This window comes from Vulpes vulpes, chromosome 3 (assembly GCF_048418805.1).
Source record: "Vulpes vulpes isolate BD-2025 chromosome 3, VulVul3, whole genome shotgun sequence".
NCBI classification, from domain to species: domain Eukaryota; kingdom Metazoa; phylum Chordata; class Mammalia; order Carnivora; family Canidae; genus Vulpes; species Vulpes vulpes.
Window position 1 is genome coordinate 103675775 of NC_132782.1, and position 19469 is coordinate 103695243.

A 19469-nucleotide genomic window follows, 5' to 3' on the forward strand; every position below is an offset into this window, starting at 1 on the left:
TGAGGAGCTGTTGATTAGTAGGTGTAGAGTTTCTGTTCTGTAAGATGAACAAAGTGCTAGAGATTAGTTGCATAGCAATGTGCATGTACCTAACACTACTGAACTGCTCATTTATAATAAGAATTGAGTTGGTAAATTTTGTTATGTGTATTTCCCCAATTAAAAATTTTAAAAAGAGGAAGGCAATTCAGAATACATTTTATATGGTAGAATTTTTTTTAAGAGAGAGAGCACGTGCACACAAGGGGTGGGAAGAGGCAAAGGAAGAGAGAATCTCAAGCAGACTCCCTACTGAGTGCAGAGTCCAACATGGGGCTCGATCTCATGACCCTGAGATCAGGACCTGAGCCAGAGGAAAAGTCAGATGCTTAACTGACTGAGCCACCTAGCCTTTCTCATGGTAACTGGGAAAGGGAGGGTGCCAGTGACAGACCTAGAATACTTTAAAATTTTGAATAGAAAATGATGAATTATCAAGAAAAAGAGTTGATGTGTTCATAATTTTTAGTTACTAATCTAGTTTAGACTTGATTTAAATGCATTTGTAGACGTAAAAAATTCTCAAGATAAACTGAAAGGTTGGTAAATTGAGTGGAATATGCTGCTAAGATCTGGCCTTTCTGTTTTCATCTGTTATAAGGGATGTTGTGTGTCTGGCACCCAGATGGATGGATTTTTAGATGAAGGTCTGCTTTATCAGATCTAGAGTATGAAGTGTCAGTGCTGCAGAAACTGAAAAAGCATAAGAGTGAAAGTGGAAAAGCCACTTCAGCTACTTCGCAGTTGAAAGCAAAATGTCATCTCAAGATTTTATTTTAAATAACATGAAAGCTCAGTTGAATATCACCCTACACTTACATGACTTCTGAGATCTTGTAATGCATTCACGTCTCATAACGGCAGTGATATCTGAGAACTGATGTTTTCTTTCCATGTTTTCATGTTATTTATTTGATCAACCATAATTAAAGGTAATTACCTGTGTTGGTAATAATGTGTTACATTATTCAAACTTATCTTCATGTAACAGTGTACTTTTTTTTTTTTTAACAGTGTTAATAATTGAAGTTGCCTTCTACACACTTAGGTAGGGCAGTGAAATGGTACTTTTTACATGTCCGTTAACCAAATAAAAACAAACTTCCTAGTTGAGTTACCCACATCAGTGCAGTTAGGATTACTTCTATATTTTTTGTTGTAGTTTTAGCTGGAATAAAATATAAAATGTGTAAATTGTATAGATTAATTGCTCAGAGGTAGAAATTTTTAACATTTTTCTGGCACATTATTTTTTGACACTTTGTGCTTTTTAATTCTGCTAGTCCATCCTAAGGCAGTAGAAGCAATAGAAGGTTTGTGTTTATTTGGGGGAAGTCAGATGTAAGGATGAAGAATGGCCGCTGTGGTCCAGTACCAGGGTTGTCATTGTGCTAATAGATGGTTCCATGTTTAAATGCTGTCTACAGAGTTGAGGTGCTTCCTTTTGTTCATTTGGGGGTCTCTGAAGCAAAGATTCCATTTCATTGCTGGTCATGCAGGAGCCAAAGAGATGCTTGCCAGATGGGAACATTCACATCCTTCCTTTTGTGTCCCTTTTCCCAAAGGCAAAAGAACTAAAATTTGCTGTATGTTTTCAAATCTTCAATCTGAAAGTAGAACTGATTACGGAATCTAAGTGGTGGCTAAATGGATGTTTACTGTACTCTTCTTTAAACTTTTCTGTATATTTGAAGTTTTTATGATGATGGGAAAAAATGAAACCACATCTTCTAGGAGCCTTGTATATATTTCCAACAGAATAGGGCATTTAGCTTGGTTCTTGATGGTCTGCAGGTTCCAGACACCCATGAATTCATAAGTGGCAGTTAGCAGATGGTTTCATGTGCCCTGGGGAGGCTGTTGAAAACCCTCCCTCCTTCCCCTTGCAGCTCAGGGCCAGCCTGTACAACCTCTGAGGCTGCTTGCGCCTCCCTTCCACTCTTCCTTCTCTCTGGGTCTTCACCTTTCATGATCCTTTTCAAAGATTTGGACCTCTGAAGACTCAGATCAACATCATCTCCAAAAACATGCCCACTGCAGGACCATGTGGGAACAGCGAAGGCACCATTATTCAGATGTCCACCACGTGCCAGGCACTGTAATTTGTGCTGTTTTGTTTCATTTTCCTCTTTAATCCTCATAATAATCTATTTATTAATCAAGGAGACTGAGACACACAGAAGTACAGGAAGTTGTCCAGAGTCACAAAACCAGTAAGTGACAGAACCTGGATTCAGGCCCTTATCTCTCATCCCAAATTCCATGTATGCTCTTTCCAGAATGTCTGCTCTCTCCTCAAATACCCATTTGTGATCCTTCCCCACTGCCAGAAATGCCTTCTGAGATGCTTTCCATGCCACCTGGCATCCTTGGGAATCCTCTGCCTTCGGAACTCCTGTAGAAAGTGAAGTGAAACGATGTTTATTCACATTTGCCTTCCAGCACCTAACAAGTGATGCCCTGTGGTCACTCAGTTCTCTTTAAATAAATGAATGAACAGGAAAACTCAGGACACCTGGTAACCTGACTTCTGATGGACTTTCCTATTGAGAAAGGCCCTGGCGCCTTCTTTTTCCCTTTTGAACAGCATAGTTATAGTAAGAATACTTTCGGTTGCTTTGCTAAAGACAAGGCCAGAAGAAATGACATTCTTTTATAACAACACCAGAATCTACCTTATTTTATTGTCTTATTTGTTGTTGAGACTAAAATGCCCATGTGAAGGTAGGAGTAGTTTGATTGGATCTTTGGAATATCAAGTCTGAAGTCTGTTCATGCATACCTTATCATGTTTTAAGGGAAATAAGAGGAAATTCATCTCATATTATGCTACAGAAATCAGGAATCATGACCATGAGGCACATTACCTCATCATCTTAGATTAATGATTCTAAATTCTTGGAAGGGATTCGTTTCTAGTGTGCTATAATCACAAATTACCCCCCAGAAGGGTCTTCAGAAACCAAACCAAGATACAAGAGGCATGTAGTTTCTTGGTGTCAGAACATCTTCTGGTAGGTGGTCCTCTGTTCTGAGAGAGCAGAAAGGATGTTCTCCTCTCCTGATAAAGCTGTCATACACTATTGATTCATCAAATCAGATCGGTAGAGCTAATGATGTCATCTCATCATTACTTTGATGAAATATATGATGTGAATGTCCATTCAGGATGGCTAAATTGATGGATATAGTGAAACTGTTAGAATTTAGAGTGGCATTCTCCAGGTGGTCAATAGCTTCCTTTAAAAAAAAAAAAATCTTCTCTCTCCAGTTTCTCCCTCTCCATTAGCTCAGTTCATTTTGGCTGCAGTGGGCATCTGAGAAAGGTGAGTGCCCATGCAGCAAGGAAGAGTCGGTCCTTCATGAATAGAATAATCCCACCTATTTACTTTCCTTCTACATCATTCGTGAAACAGTTCACTTCCATCATTTGTGAAACAGTTCACTTCCACATTTGATGCTCAGTTAGCATTATGGTTTTTTTTCCATCTCAGGTTGGGTTTAGTGGATTTATAAGAAAAACAGAAACCACCAAAAACAGCAATTTCTAAAGAGATGGGATGTCTTGAAAAAATATGTAGGATTAAGATATTGATGCTATAAATTTTGTTGTTGTTTAGGTAACAGGTTTTGAATTTTTTCTTAGGTATCATTTCTACTTGCAAAAGCTAACTGTGGAATATTCAGTGATACCACGCTAATTCAGATGAATGGAAGTGTAGACTGAAAACTAGTCTAGATTGTAGGACATTTGTGAAGAAATGAGATAGATTCTTTTAAAGAATCAGTCGTACCTATAACTGTGTGATTAAAAGTGTTACTTGATAAAACCATATACTTATGGAGCTGGAAAGACTCTTGGAGGTGATCTTGTCAACCCTCCCTAATGCTAGTTCAAGAGGAGAATTGGAGAGTCAGAAAAGCAGGTCTTATTCGGAGTCACAGAGCCAATGAGTTTAACAGAGCTGAGTATGCCCATTTAACATAGCCAGACAAGTACTGATTTACTATTGGTATAAGAGTTTTTCACAATGTTAAGTAGATCTTTGTGAAGTCCTTGACATTTTTTTCTTTTAGAGTATTTTCAATGAAATACATGAACATTGTTTTTTAAAGCCAAGTAATAGAAAAATTCTATAATAAAAAGCAGCTGTCCCCTGCCACCCTCATCCTGTTCCTCAGAGGCAACCACTTTCAACTCTTTCTTTTGATATTTACTTTTTCCAAATAATGTAATTATTGCTATGTCTTGGGTTTTTTCTGTTTAGCCATTGACTTGCTAATACAGTAGGCTTGTCCCGTCATTTTTATGGTCCTATACTATGGGCAAAGCAAAGATTGCCTATAGTTTTTAAAGTTTTCCCAGTTCCCTACATTGTCTCTGCTTCCTCAGTTTTTTTCTCTGTATGTTGGTCTGCTTTGAATTTTGTATCTTACGTTCAAGATTTTCTTCAAATATTTGACGATTTTAGGCTGTCCATTATTATTTAAGAATGAACTAAAAAGGGATAAGAAAAAGCTGTGGGTGTGGAGATTAACTGATGTTAGCCTATTGATCTTTTCTCTGTCGAGTGATGAGGTAAGAAGATGGCATTTTAATTACATATGTTTTTCCTCTGAGGCTTATTTTCTTTATGGCTTCTGCTTTTTGTGGTCTCCTGAAGAACTCTTTACCTCTACTAGAGTCAGAAAGATTGTCTTATTTTTTCTATAAGATTGACAGTCTTTTGTTTTATGTTTAGGTATATGACCTATTAAATTTTTTTGTATGTAGATATCTGTTTGTTCTGGTACCATTGTTTGAAAGGACTGTCCTTTCTGTGTTGAATTACTCGGATTTCTTTGTCAAAAACCAGTGGAGAGGGCAGCCCCAGTGGTGCAGCAGTTTAGTGCAGCCCGGGGTGTGATCCTGGAGACCCAGGATCGAGTCCTGCGTCGGGCTCCCTGCATGGAGCCTGCTTCTCTCTCTGCCTGTGTCTCTTGCCTCTGTGTGTGTGTGTCTCTCTGATGAATAAATAAATAAAATTTAAAAAAGAGTCTATAAAAACGAGTGGAGATATATATATATATGTCATTTTCTGGGCTCATTCTTTTCCACTGGTCTGCACCTCTATCCTTTTGCTAGTACCACACTGTCTTGATTACTACAGCTTTATAGGGAGTCTTGAAGTCAGATGGTAAATCCTTCATCCTTGCTTTTCACTTTTCCACATAAAATTTAGGCCAGTTTGTTGATCTTTATTAAAACCCTGCTAGGAATTTGGACTGCAATTATGTTGCATCCATAGATCATTTTGGAGAGAATTAACAATTGTATTGAGTCTTCTAACTCATGAACGTGGTGTATCTTTTCACCTATTTGGTTTTCTTTGATTTTTTTCTCATCAGTTTATTGTAGTTTTTGGCATACAAATTTGACATATGCTTGATTAGAGTTGTCCCTAAGTATTTTGCTTTTTAATGCTATTGTAAGTAATTTATTTTATTTGTTTTAAGTAATCTCCATACCTAGCATGGGGCTCAAACTCATGACCCTGAGATCAAGAGTCTCACACTCTTCCAACTGAACCAGCCAGGCACCCCATATGTCATATATTTTAAAGTTCAATTTCCAGTCATTCATTTCTAGTATAAAGAAATACAGTTGATTTGTATATGTTGACCATGTATCCTTGAACCTCACTAAATTCACTTATTAGTTCTAATGACTTTTTATAGGCTATTTGGTATTTTCTGTTTAGACAATCACATATGCTGCAAGTAGAAGCAACTGTATTTCTCCCTGTGGACTGTATAAATTTTCTTTCTTTCTCTTGTCTTATTGCAGTGGCTAGGGCCTATAGTAGTACAGTGTTAAGTGAAAATAGTGAGAGCCAGCATATGTGTCTTATTCCTGATACTAGGACAAAAGCATTCTGCATTAAGTGTGATATTAGATGTAAGGATTCAAGTTTGTTAAGCCATCAATTTTCTTTTTTTTTTTTTTTTTAATTTTTATTTATTTATGATAGTCACAGAGAGACAGAGAGAGAGGCAGAGACATAGGCAGAGGGAGAAACAGGCTCCATGCACCGGGAGCCTGATGTGGGATTCGATCCCGGGTCTCCAGGATCGCGCCCTGGGCCAAAGGCAAGCGCCAAACCACTGCGCCACCCAGGGATCCCAGCCATCAATTTTCTGATTTGCACCTTGGGGAAGGTGCAGTCTTATCCCAACTGCTGGTGCTTTGCATATTGATTAGCAAGAGGAATCTGGAGGCCTCACTTCCCAGTACATGGGGGATGCTGCTTCCCTCATTCATCACTTCTTACTGCCCTGCTTAGTCCTGCTCTTTACTGTTGGACTTGGTGCCTCCGTGAGAGGGTCAGTCGTGCAGAGAGTAAATGTCTTGTCCAGCTGCTGATGGCTGGGGGGATGTTTGTCCCCTGGCTTCCCCAGGATGGGGGTGGGGATCCTAGGATAGCCTTTCCTCCTGTTTATATAGCCCCAGTCCTTATCACCTACTTGTTTCAAGAATCTGGTGCCTGTTATTTGCTGAGACTTTGCAGGCTCTGTGGGGTGAATCAGCCTTTAATACAACACTTAGATTTGTTTCCTCCTCTGTGTGAAGTTCTTTGGCACTCTTCTTCCTACTTGTTGTCTCCAAAGTGTGTCTCCAAAGTGAGCCGACATCCTGTCCTCTGATGCTGCCTCTCCTGTTCTCTGTGCCTTTGTCAAGTTATTTATATCCCTCTGCAGATAAATATATGTGTCCAACTGGTCATGTTTAACTTCCTGGAAATTTTTTAAAAGCAGTTTATTTTCTGAAGTAGTCGGGCTTTTGTCATGGAAGTAGTTATTTTGTTTTGTTTTGATTACATTACTGATATGATTAGTAAATCCGTTTATCAGAGACAAAAGGAAATTTTAGTGCAAAAGTAAATTTCATTCCAGCCTCTGAAAATTTCAGATGTTCTGAATTCAGCTTCAACTAATTATGTGTTGAGTATAAGTTCGTTATTTAGGAATTAGTATTAATTTCTTTTGTGTTTATCATCCATTAATCTTTTCTGTGTTGAATTAAAGTGAATTAGCAATAAGGGATTGTTTAGTCAGCTTCAAATCAGGTTCTTGTAAGAAGTTCCAGTTGAGTGTCATTGATTCTTTGTAACCCAGAACCAATTTTTTCTCTGATTTAGGCCAATCTTATATTTAAAAATAAACTTTATACCTAGGACTGAGCCACATAGTCACACGACATACTCATGAATTGTCTTTCCCCCGCGCCCCCCATCGAGAGATTCCACAAGAGATACCCTTTATTCCTGGGTAGCTATCATACAGACATACCTTATTTGATCTTACTTTTGCTTTTCAGACCCAAATTCTTTGTTAGAAATAAAGTCACAGTTCATCAGCCTTCCCCCAAGAGATTGCCTTCTGAATTGAATTGAGTATAGAGTGAACATCCTTCCGTTCTCCACCCAGATTATGCCCACAAACACAGAAACAGTCATGCTCATGGAATTTGAATTCAGTATGAGAGTTTGTGAAAAGAATAAAAATGCATTTTCTAGCTCCCACTTCCTGGGATTTTCCCAGTTCATTCTGTTTTGTGAGGTAGTTTGCACAGAGGGGCATTCCTTCTTCCACTTAGCTATATCTAGTAGGGAATATGTTTCTATCCAGGCACACAGGTGACTGTATACTAGAATGTAAACCATGTTAATATCATATATAATTCCAGATGAAATAAGCAGCTTAGTGCTTGTCACTTGCCTCACTGCTCTTGGGGGGAACCATTCACCCATTTCATCTATTCCATCCATTTTACAAACCTTGACTGTAGAGGGCTGATTGACTCTGTAGGCCTTGGGCCAGGCGCTGAGAAGCCCCATACTCAGCATATAGTGTGAGATCCTGTTCTTGCTGAATTTACGTTTTAGTGGCAGAGAGAGAATTAACAAGTGAAGAAGTAAGTAAGAAGCCCAGACAGAGGTGAGTCATAGGAGGAAAACAAAACAGGATAGAGGGATAAATGCTTCAGGGTCAGGGGGCCACAGAAAGCCTTTCTGAGAGGGTCTTTTTTCATATAAGACCTGCCCAAGAAGAACTGGCCCCAGGAACATGGGGCTTGGTGGTGGGGAGGCAGTGAAGCAGTTAAGAGTGCCCTCCCTGGACTTGGAGGGCCGTCACAGGTCTACCTAACCAGCTACCTGACTGGGGAGAAGTCACTTACTCTGAGGTGTCTTGCCTGTAAAATGGAAAAAAAAAAAAAAAAAACCACCTATCCAGCCGAAAATGCTCGTGTCTCTAAGTGTCAAACAAGAGAATTTTATAAACGGGCAACTTTTTAAAATGAAAGGTGGCTATTATACCCAGCAGTGCGAACCTCCCAACTCACTGAAGGACTTACCCTCTGTCTTTAAGACTTACTGTAAAGCTACAGGTATAATAACAGTGTGGTGCTGGCATAGGAAAGATAAATAGATAACGAAACAGAATAGTGGAATAGAGTGTCCTGAAACACAACCACACATTTGTGATCTGTTGATTTCCAGCAGCATTTCCATGCAGGAATCCCTTCCTGACATTTCTGGGGACATTTATGTTACTCTAAATTGTGAGAAAAATCAGTCAAGAAATCAAATTAAAGGGAAAAAATCTGTAGGAATTAAAGTTTAACCACCAGCATAGGTATTACTAGTTCAAAGGAATCCCCTGACCTGAAGCTGAAAGCAAGAGTGGAATCAGTGTCAAAGGTTAAGGGCAACAGTTCTGAAATGAGGATGGAGTGTATGGGAGAGAAGGGGCCATGATCAAATCTGTCATCCTTGCTTGTCACTGCTGCCATGTTGTGAGCGTATGTTTATAGCCTTGCCTGGTGCTAACAATGAGTCATTTTTATAAATAAAAACATATTAACGAGTTTACACACATCAGTACACTTTATAAAAATCCTGCAATTCTCATTCCAAGAAATAATAAGTTTTGGAAGCAGTCTTTAAATTGGCAGTTCTGAAACATGTTTCTGTGTAATAGTGCTGTTGACCTTGCTAGGATACCCAAATATTATGTTATCTTAATAGAATCCAGTGGTGTTTTAGTGTCTGAATATTTGCTATAAGGCTATAGTTCTTTGTAAGTACTTTTACAGAAGAAATGCAAAGGCGTAAATAGCATTGTGGAATACTTTGATGTGAGATCCGGTCATCGAAAATCTGAATTAGGTCGAGCAATATCAATTTTAACAGCAAAACTCAAATCAAGGGAAGCAGACAAAATACTTTCATCCCTCAAAGAGGAAATGAGCTTATATGAAGCAATATGTAGTCTAACGCCCAACTTGTATTTGCTTTGGACACACTAAGAACAATTTTGACCAGCATCAGCACAACATGAAAGAAATATCTCTACATCTGGAATATTTGTCATAAGACAAATATTAGCAATTAATATTTGTGTGCCTTAAAATCTCATTTAAGAATAACTTTTAAATATTAAATATTTGTGACATCTTTCAACGTTTAAATGATGTTTATTGGGCATCCATTCAATGCTAATGTCTTACTCTTTTAATGTTTTCTATCACCAAACGCCTGTATCAGGTAGAGATTATTTTTGCATGTCATTGAAATTATTTTGTTTCAGTATGTGTTTCATGATAATAACAATACATTTATTATTATATCTTACTCTACTAAACTAACCCCTGAAACTTTAAATATAGCCCTATCACAGAAAACTGATTCATTGTTTATGACTATAACTCATTATTATTTAAAAACATGTAGTACAGTGCTATGGAAAATATAGAATAATTTATGATTCAGGAATTCAGATTTCTTGGTCTCAAATTTTGAAGATTAATAACTGTCAGGAATTTGGAGAAACTTAAAATTCCTCACAAAAGTACTGGTAATCCAGAAGGCAAACTTAGTTTTGTTAACAAATAATTCTGAAAAAAACAAAAAAAACCCAAATAATTCTGAAACAATTGCATAGTAGTATGCAGAAATTGAACTTCTACTCTTAAATCACACCATATACATAATGAACTTGAAATGACTCAGAGCTAAATGTAAGAATTACAACTATAACATTTCTAGGAGAAAAGATGGAATAAAATATTAGTAACTTTGTGCTGTAGTCTGAATCATGACACCCCCACCCCCAAATTCATATGTCAAAACCCTGATCCCCAGTGTGATGGAGTTAGGAGATGGGGTCTTTGGGAGATGGTTAAAATTAGATGGGGTCATGAGGGTAGAGGCCTCATGGTGAGATTAGTGCCTGTGTAAGAATAGGAAGATGGGGAGAGAGGGCTGTCTCCTAACTATCTATAAAACATTGCTGAAAGAAGTAAAAGAAGATCTGCGTAAATGAAAAGATACCCCATGCTCCATGTTCATCGATTTGAAAACTCAGTATTGTCAAGATTTCAGTACTAGCCAAAGTTATCTATGGATTCAGTGCAATTCCTGTCAGAATCCCAGTGACATTTTTGGCAGATATAAAAAAAAAAAAATCCATCCTAAGATTCATATGGATTCTCAAAGAATGCTAAATAGTCAAAACAATCTTGAAAAAGAACAGATTTGGAGGACTAACACTTCCTGATTTAAAACTTACTTCACATATATGGTCAGGTCATTTTCAGTAAGAATGCCAAGACCATTCAGTGGGGGAAAGAACAGTCTTTTCAGTAAATGGTGTTGGGTAAACTGGATTTCTACATCAAAAGAATGAAGTTAGACCCTTACCATACACCATGTACAAAATGAACTCCTCTATCTGATAAGGGATAACTATCTAGAATATATAGGGAACTAAAACTCAACAAAAATAACAAAAACTAATCTTACTCAAAAATAGGCAAAGAACTTGCATAGATGTATCTCTGAAGATGTATGAATGGCCAATAAGCTCATGAAAAGATTCTTAACATCACTAATCATTAGGGAAATGCAAACAGAACCACGAGATACCACCTTATACCCATCAAAACCCAGAAAAGAACAGGTGTTAAGGAGGTCACAGAGAAATCGGAGCCTTGTGCACTGTTTGTGGGAATGTTCTTATGAAAACAGTATGGTGGTTCCTTGAAAACTAAAAATAAACTTACCATGTGATCCAGTAATTCTACTTCTTGGTATATGCCTAAAGGAATTGAAAGCAGGGTCTTGAAGAGATATTTGTACACTGATGTTCGTATTAGTATTTTTCACAACTGAAATATGGAAGCATCCCAGGTGTCCATTGACAGATGAATGGATAAGCAAAATGTGGTGTACTGCACAGTAGAATATTATTCAGCCTTAAAAGGGGAGGAATTTCTGACACATGCTACAATGTGCACATTGCTCGACATTTTGCAAAGTGAAATAAGCCAGTCACAGAAAGACAAATACCGTATGATCCCACTAATATGAGGTACCTGTTAGATCTCATTGCAATCAGAGTGGCAGAAAGAATAATGGTTGCCAGGGGCTGGGGGGAAGGAGAATGGGGAATTACCATTTAATGGATACAGGGCTTCAGTATCGTAAGATGAGAAGAGTTCTAGAGATGGGTGGTGGTGGAAATGGCACATTATAAATGTACTTAACAGCACTGAACTGTACACTTAATGTGGTTAACACGGTAAGTTTTACGTTACATGTACTTTACCATGATTGAAAGAAAACTCGGGAAAGCCTTTACACAAATGTTCATAGTATTATTATTTATAACAGCACAATATTGGAAGCAGCCCAAATGCCCATCAAATGGTGAATGAATAAATGAATTGTGGTATAGCCATACTAGTAAATAACACTACTCAGTGCCAGAAGGAGTGAAAGACCAGTACTGCAGCTGCATAGATGGTTCTCAGGGCATTATGCAAAGTGAAAGAGCCAAACACAAAAGACTAAAATACGGTACAGTTCCCTTCATCTGAACTCTTAGAAAAGACAGAATGATAGGAACTGCAGGCAGATCAGTGTTTTCTGGCATCACTGCAGACACTGCAAGTCTGTACAGAGTGGCACAAGGAATCTTAGAGAAAGGGAACCATTCTGTGTCTTGATTGTTTCAGCGTTTACATGGTTATATACAATTCTAAAAATTAACCAAGCTCTGTACCTAAATGAGTGAATTTCATTGCATGTAAATAATACCCTCATTTAAAATAAAGAGGGGAAAACTTCATGGGCAGCCAGATTTTTGTGGCTTTACAGAAAAAGGAATGTGTAAATAAATGTAATGTGTAAATATAACCCATTAGCAAACATTTTTTTTTCTACTGACAGGAAGAAGTTCATGGAGATAGTCACCCTAGAAGAATTTGATTTGTACTTGCTGACTTGTCAATACTTTAACTTCTAGCAAAATTCTGAGTTTGATCTAATAGTCATTGTAACTGGAATGGTTTATCATTTGCATCCCCCATATAAATGCCGATGAAGGTTTAATGTTCAGTTCTGACACACCAGGTTGTGTCTCTAACATTTTATTTTTTCATTAATTACCACTTCTTCAGTGGATTTAAATGTGCATTTCATATTTATTATGAAGTAGCTCAGTTTGTGCATTAAAATTCCGCTCGCAGAATGAGCTCAGACTCATGGAAGGTGGTTTTGCCTGATTTTTGTTGACCTTTGACATCAATCTCTAGAAGAGTGAGAGAGACAAATCAAGGAACTGCTCTTAACTATAAAAACAAGCTAAGGGTATCCAGAGAGGAGATGGATGGGAAGGTGAGGGATATAGGGGGTGGGGATTAAGACCACGCTTAGCATGATGAAAAAAAAACAACAACAACAACAACAAAATAAAATGTTAAAAAATTAAAATCAGTCTGTAAAGGATTGTCTTACCAGCACACATATATGGAGAGTACCCATACATATATACATGTGCACACACAGCCATACCTTGAAAATATATAAATAGTAAAAAATTAAAGGCTCATATATCTGGTTTTCCATATATAATAAAAACTGGTTTTGATCTAAAACTGCTTTATTAAATTACATGGGATATAGTCACAGCTTTTATTTTTATTAAGAGAATGATAGTTGAGAAAATTTTTACACAAGCGTGGATATTACATCCATATACCCAATTAACATTCCATTGGGTATCCATTCCACGCATATCTGAGGGCTTTCACAGGCAGGATGTCCAATAAACAACAAACCTTCCTAGGAAGCAAAGGATTCTTGTTTGAGAGCAGAAACTACAGATGCGGAACCAAGAAATATGTTGTAAATTAATGGGAAGAATTTATGAAAATCCTTTTTGTTGTTGACACTTTGCTCCATTTATATTATTATGCATTTGTACGCTTGCTCTCTCTTCCTGCATCCTCCCATCTATGTACACACGCTCCATATCATGCTCTCTCCTCCCCTTTTCCTTTCCCTCTTTCTTTTTTTTTCTTCCTTCTTTCCTTTCTTTTTTTTTTTAAGAGAGGGTGGTGGGAGGGGGAGGGCAGAGGGAGAAAGAGAGAGAATCACAAGCGGACTCCCTGCTGAGCACCGCAGCTCAAGCTTGATCTCAAGACCCTGAGATCATGACCTGAGTCAAAACCAAGAGTTGATTGCTCAACCAATTGAGCCACTCAGGCGCCCCCCATTCCCTCTCTTTTTCTCTCCATGCCTCCCAACATACTTACTTTTTTTTTCTGAGCCATCTGAAAGGAAGTTAACTACATCATGATCCTTTTTCCCTAAGTCCACTAAGTAAGGATATTTTCTTACACACCTACAGTACAGTTACCAACCTTGGTAATTTAACATTGCTAGGATGCTTTACCAGTCATGTCCCAGTTTTAGTATTTCAGCTGGTATCATCTGTCTCACTCCCCACCCCCCTCCATTATAAGGCCCAGTCTGTGATAACGTGTTACATCTAGTTTTCATACCTCTTTAGTCTCTTGGGACAGTGACGTTGTTGAAGAACACCAGCCCCTCCCTCCTACTACTTTTTTTTTTTCCCAGTAAAATATTTTCCATCCGGATTTGTCTGATACTTCTTCATGGTTGCATTTCAGTTACACGGTCCTGACTGGAATACTGCACAGGTGATGCTGTGCAGGTACCAGTGTGTGGGGAGACCCTCTCAGATCATGCAGATATCCTGCCCTCCATCAGAACATCTCCCCAGGCTGAGCAGCTGCTGAGAATGTTTGCCTCGACCATCCTTCATGTGATGGTTACAGAGGGATCATCTGCTAGCTCTGTTTCTCTTCTCCATTACCAATTCCTAGTTAGTACTCAGCTGTAAGAGCTCTTTCTTCTCCCCTCTCTGTGTCATGTATTATATAAACCCATACAAATATAATATATATTATAAATATAAATGTAAACCTATTTTTTCATCAGCTTAGAATTTGTTACTGCCCCTTACGTATTTGGGTGCTCAGATACCTGACCAGAAAGAGCCTTTTCCAGCCAGGCCCTCCGTACCTGTAAAATGCCTCCTCACATCTTGAGCAGTTTCCTGCCTTCTTGTATTCCGAGATGTTCCAGGCTCATTTTGTGTCTCCTTTACCCCAGCTATGGAATAAGCCAATTCTTCCAGAAGCCCTGTTTTTTCTTAGGGTGTTCAATTTTAGAAATTATGATGTAGACACCTAGTGTGCTCACTGCTACTGGAGTTTCTTTGCTCATAGGCTCTTTCATTAGATAGTGCATGGATGTACACACATACATACCCCCACATTAGTGCACACATGTGCATATGCATGTGGATGCATAAATATGCACACGTACACACATATTTATTTTTAAAATCATGAGCTTAAGCCTTGTCTCCAATATTATTCCATCTCCAGAGGGCTCTTCCTTGTCTTCCTCTACTTCAGTATGTATATGTCTGGCTTCAACACATTCACTCATTTGCTTAGTACTATAACACATCTAAGAATTTTTCAAAATTGCTTCACTCATTTGACAACAGAAGCAAACCTCCTAAAGAGCTCAGGATTTGAGTTCTTTCCCACTCCCTACCCAAGACTGGGAATACTGGACTTATACATTGCTCTTTTGCACTTTGCTTTTTCCACCTTTTTTTAAATTTTATTTTAACTAGAAATCATTCCCTATCAGTTCTTTGAGATCTTCATTCTTTCTTATAACTGCTCAGTACTTCACCAAATGTATGTACCACAGTTTAATCAGCTTCCAATGCTTAGACATTTAGGCAGTATTTTGCCTTGGCAGTATTTTGTAATTACAAAGAAAGCTGCAATGAATAAATAACCTGTGCATATGTATTTTTGCATTGTTAAAGGTATATCTCCCAAATTCCTACAAGTGCAATTGTAGACTCAAGAAGTAAGTAAATATGTAGTTTTGTTAATATTGCCACATTCCCCTCTATAACAGTGAGTTCATGGCTCTGCCATGACTCCCCTCAGATTGAGAGTTATTTGTATATCAGAGACATTAACCTTTTATCAATAATATATGCTACAGATATTTTTCCCTGGTTTCTCATTTGTCTTTTGACTTTGCTCATCATATTGATTGCCCTGCAAAAGATTTTTATGAGATCAAATTTATAAATTTTTTATTGTGTCTGGATTTTGGATTTGCCCAGAAAGCCTGGGCAGCCTGGGTGGCTCAGCAGTTTAGCGCCACCTTCAGCCCAGGGCCTGATCTGGGATCGAATCCTACATCGGGCTCCCTGCATGGAGCCTGCTTCTCCCTCTGCCTATGTCTCTGCCTCTCTCTCTCTCTCTCTGTGTCTCTCATGAATAAATAAATGGAAATCTTAAAAAAAAAAAAAAAACACTTAAAAAAGAGAAAGCCTTTTTGTACACCCATATTTTGGAGGAATTCACCCAGGTTTTATTGTAGTACCTACATTTATTTTATTGTAGTATCTACATTTATTTTTTACATGTAGATATCTGATCCGTTGGGTGTTTATGCTTTTATATCAACTGAAGAATGAGTTTAATTTATCCTTTTCTAGTAGTCTCAACACCATTTCTTAAAAGTTCATCCTTGCCCCAGTAATTGGAGATATGACCTTCATTATACACCAGATTTCTATATGCAGTTGAGGCTATTTCTGGACTTTGTATTTCTCGAAGTCCCAACTGAGTTTTCATTAAACATTCACATCTCAGACACTACCAGGTTCCAAGATTTACAGCACAGAGGAATTTTTAGGCCTGTTCCCCTTTTGTGGTGGAAAAGTGGGTCCTTATTATTTTCTTACACTTTTTGAATTTTCCAAATTTTCAGAAACCAGCCAAAATTATTTTTTATCTTTAAGAAAACTGTTTAAAAGTAGGGTACCTGGGTAGCTCCCCATAGGTTAAGTGTCCGACTCTTGATTTCAGCTCAGGTCATGATCTCTGGGTCATGAGATGGAGCCTGCATCTGCTTGAGATTCTCGATCTGCGCCCCTGCCCCTCACTCTCTCTAGCTCTCTCTAAAATAAATAAAATATTTAAAAAAACTTTTTAAGGCTATTATCAGTTTTTATTATTTTTTTATTATCAGTTTTTAAACATTACATTTAGCATGAATTTTTAATAACCCTCCAAATATTACCATTGGTATCCCCCCTTTTCCTTATGTCTCCCCAATAAAAGAGATGTTTCAGAAAAGTGCATGTAATGTATGTGAAAAAGAGGACAAATGGAAGGCCAGTCAGCCAGTCTTAAGAGCCCATGTGCTCTCAGCCCTATTTTGCCTCCTATGGCTTCTAAGAACCACCAGGGAAACAGTTTATCTTTTTCCTTCTTCACATGAGTGAACAAGTGTGAAGTACAGAGAAGACCAAAATGCAGGACTAACATAGAGGAACTGGGAGGACTGGGTAGCCAGAGGTTTCTTTATATGTAACATTTCAAGTATTTGCTTCCTGAGAAAAGGCTGAAATCAGGGTATGTCTGCATTCACTCACTCTCTCCCTTTCTGCCCCCTCTCTGTACTTGAATGGCCTTCCTGAATTGGAATGACTTGATTTTTAATGTTTCTCATAATTTGGGGGCTATAATAAAAAATCTATTTATAAGACCCATTTAGAGGAGACAGGACTTACATGGGCCATGCGGTCTCTGTTTTTATCAAGTTATATTTCAGGGAACGTATTTTCTCAAGGAAAAATCAGGACATGTAATTTGATTTAATTTAACATGTCACATCCTATAAAGCTTTAAAAGTGAAGCCAGGTTTAATTATAAATTTGACAAGTCACCGTTTTGGCACAGAAGAGAAATATGTGAAGGAGGGATATGCCCTGGCTAAGTGGATTCAGATGATGAGCTAGGTGATAGGGGGCACACTCAAGAGTTCTTCTGTTGTGCTGCGTATCTCATTAGTCAATCATGAAGGTAACGATGCTGTCTTCCAATTTAGCGCCCCCAAGACTATTGTTTTGTTACAGCAGCTCTACTATTCTGTTCTGCTCTTCTGCTCTAGGAGCTCTACCAAAACAGAGACCAGCAATTTTCTTTAAAACTTTGTTCTTTGAGGAGCGCCTGGGTGGCTCAGTAAGTTAAGGGTCTGCCTTCAGGTCATGATCCTGGGGGGGTCCTGTGATTGAGCCCCATGTCACCAGGCTCCCTGCTCAGCCAGGGAGACTGCTTCTCCCTCTGCCTGCCACGCCCCGCCCTGCTCGTGCTCTCTTGCATGTGTGCGCTCCCTCAAATAAATAAAATCTTTTTTAAAAAAAATTTCATCCATTGAAGTGCTAAGAACAGCTTGGATTTGTATGTGTATGTACACAAGCATAACGTAGAACGTGCTTCTGAGTAATGCTGTCAGCGGGGAAACTTTTAGACTTCAGTTCCTATATAAAGTCTTTAACTTTCACATACAGGTGGTTGGCTGCTAGTTTAGTGGTTACAGACTTAAGAGTATTTAGACATTTTATAGGCTGGTGTTCCTGTTAATCTCCACACCTTTCATGTCCTTCCACTGTTTGTGTTTCAGTCTTACAGCGACCAGCACAGTAGGAAAGAGAAACCTGAGTCCCAGCCCAGCCGAGGCGGACTTGGAGGCCAGAATATCAGGGGAGATTTCGGACACCGAGCTCGAGCAGACTGAGTCCTGTGCAGAATCCCTCTCTGAGGGAAAGAAGAAGGCCAAGAAATTAAAAAGAATGAAGAAGGACCTTTCACCAGCAGGTCTGTATAAGATCTTACTAAAGTTCTGGACTTGTTCACTCTTTAAGGCTCTAGAAACTCTTTGGGGGGAGAAGTGATAGCAGGGCTTCGGTTGGCGCCAAAGCCCACGTGCAACAGTCCCCACCCCCCACCCTTATCCATGGTTTCCCATGGTCAGCGGCAAACCAGAAGCAGAGGATCCTTCTGACTTGTCGTCAGCAGGTCATTGGTAGGGGCACTTGGGTGGCTCAGTGGTTGAGTGTCTGCCTTTGGTTTGATTCGTGATGCTGGGGTCCTGGGATCGAGTCCCACATCGGGCTCCCTGCAGGAAGTCTGTTTCTCCCTCTGCCTGTGTCTCTGCCTTTCTCTGTATCTCTCATGAATAAATAAAGTCTTTTAAAAAAAAAGGAGAGAGAGAGAGAAGGTCATCAGTAGCCTAATGCTGGGTCACCATGCCTATGTCATTCCCCTCACTTCATCTCATCATGAGGGCATATTATCATCTCACATCATCACAAGAAGGGTGAGTCCAGGGCAATACGATTTTTTAAGGGAGAAAAACCAATTCATATGGCTTTTACTACAATGCATTGTTATAATTGTTCTTGTTTGTTGTTAGCTCTTGTTAATCTCTGTGCATTTATAAATTAAACTTTATCATAGCCGTGTATGTGCAGGAAATAGCATGGTGTATATAGGGTATAGAACTACCGGAAGTTTCAGGCATCTACTGGGTGTTTTGGAATATGTCCCCCGCAGATGAGGATGACTGCTGCAGTTTTCCATGGGACCAGATGCTTTTTAGGATTCATTTAATTTAATTTGAGGAATCCCTAAAAAGCCCTGTCTCTTGATAGAGGGAGGCTTGGCAGGGGCCTTCGCAGTTAAAGATGGTTACTCTGCTTTGGTAATCCTCTCTCTCTCCTCCATGGTTTAGAGGTTTTGCTGATGTGTGTACGTAGCCTCAGTATCTTAAATGTGCATTTAAATTTGCACAGAAGCCTCCTCCTACACATGTTATTTTCAGTGGCAGAATTTTCACCGTTCCCAGCAAAACGCCAGGCAGCCTGGATTTCTCTCATAAGCAGAATTACATAAGGAGCAAAGGAAACTGGAAACTAACCCAGGTTGAGAGCCTAGTATGTGCTAGGCGCTGTGTTAGGAGCCTTTTCTTTCCTTATTTAATTCCCTTCTCACAGCAGCCCCGACGTAGGGACGTAGGGGATTATCATCCTGTCCTAGTGACGCAGGTGTCTGACTCAGAGGTTAAGAAACCTGTGCAGATCCATGTGGCTAGCCCCAGAAGGGAAGTCCAGGCCTTCCTGGAGCTGAATCCCCT

The 19469-nt window shown here is 38.9% G+C and overlaps 1 protein-coding gene across 1 annotated transcript in view; it reads left to right on the forward strand.

Annotated features, from left to right (window-relative positions):
- PARN (poly(A)-specific ribonuclease) overlaps positions 1 to 19469 on the forward strand; it is a 154335-nt gene that overhangs the window by 126073 nt on the left and 8793 nt on the right. The window contains exon 23 of the mRNA XM_026003146.2: positions 17958 to 18151. Within this exon, the coding sequence (XP_025858931.1) occupies positions 17958 to 18151 (194 nt within the window). The remainder of the gene's footprint in view (positions 1 to 17957; positions 18152 to 19469) is intronic.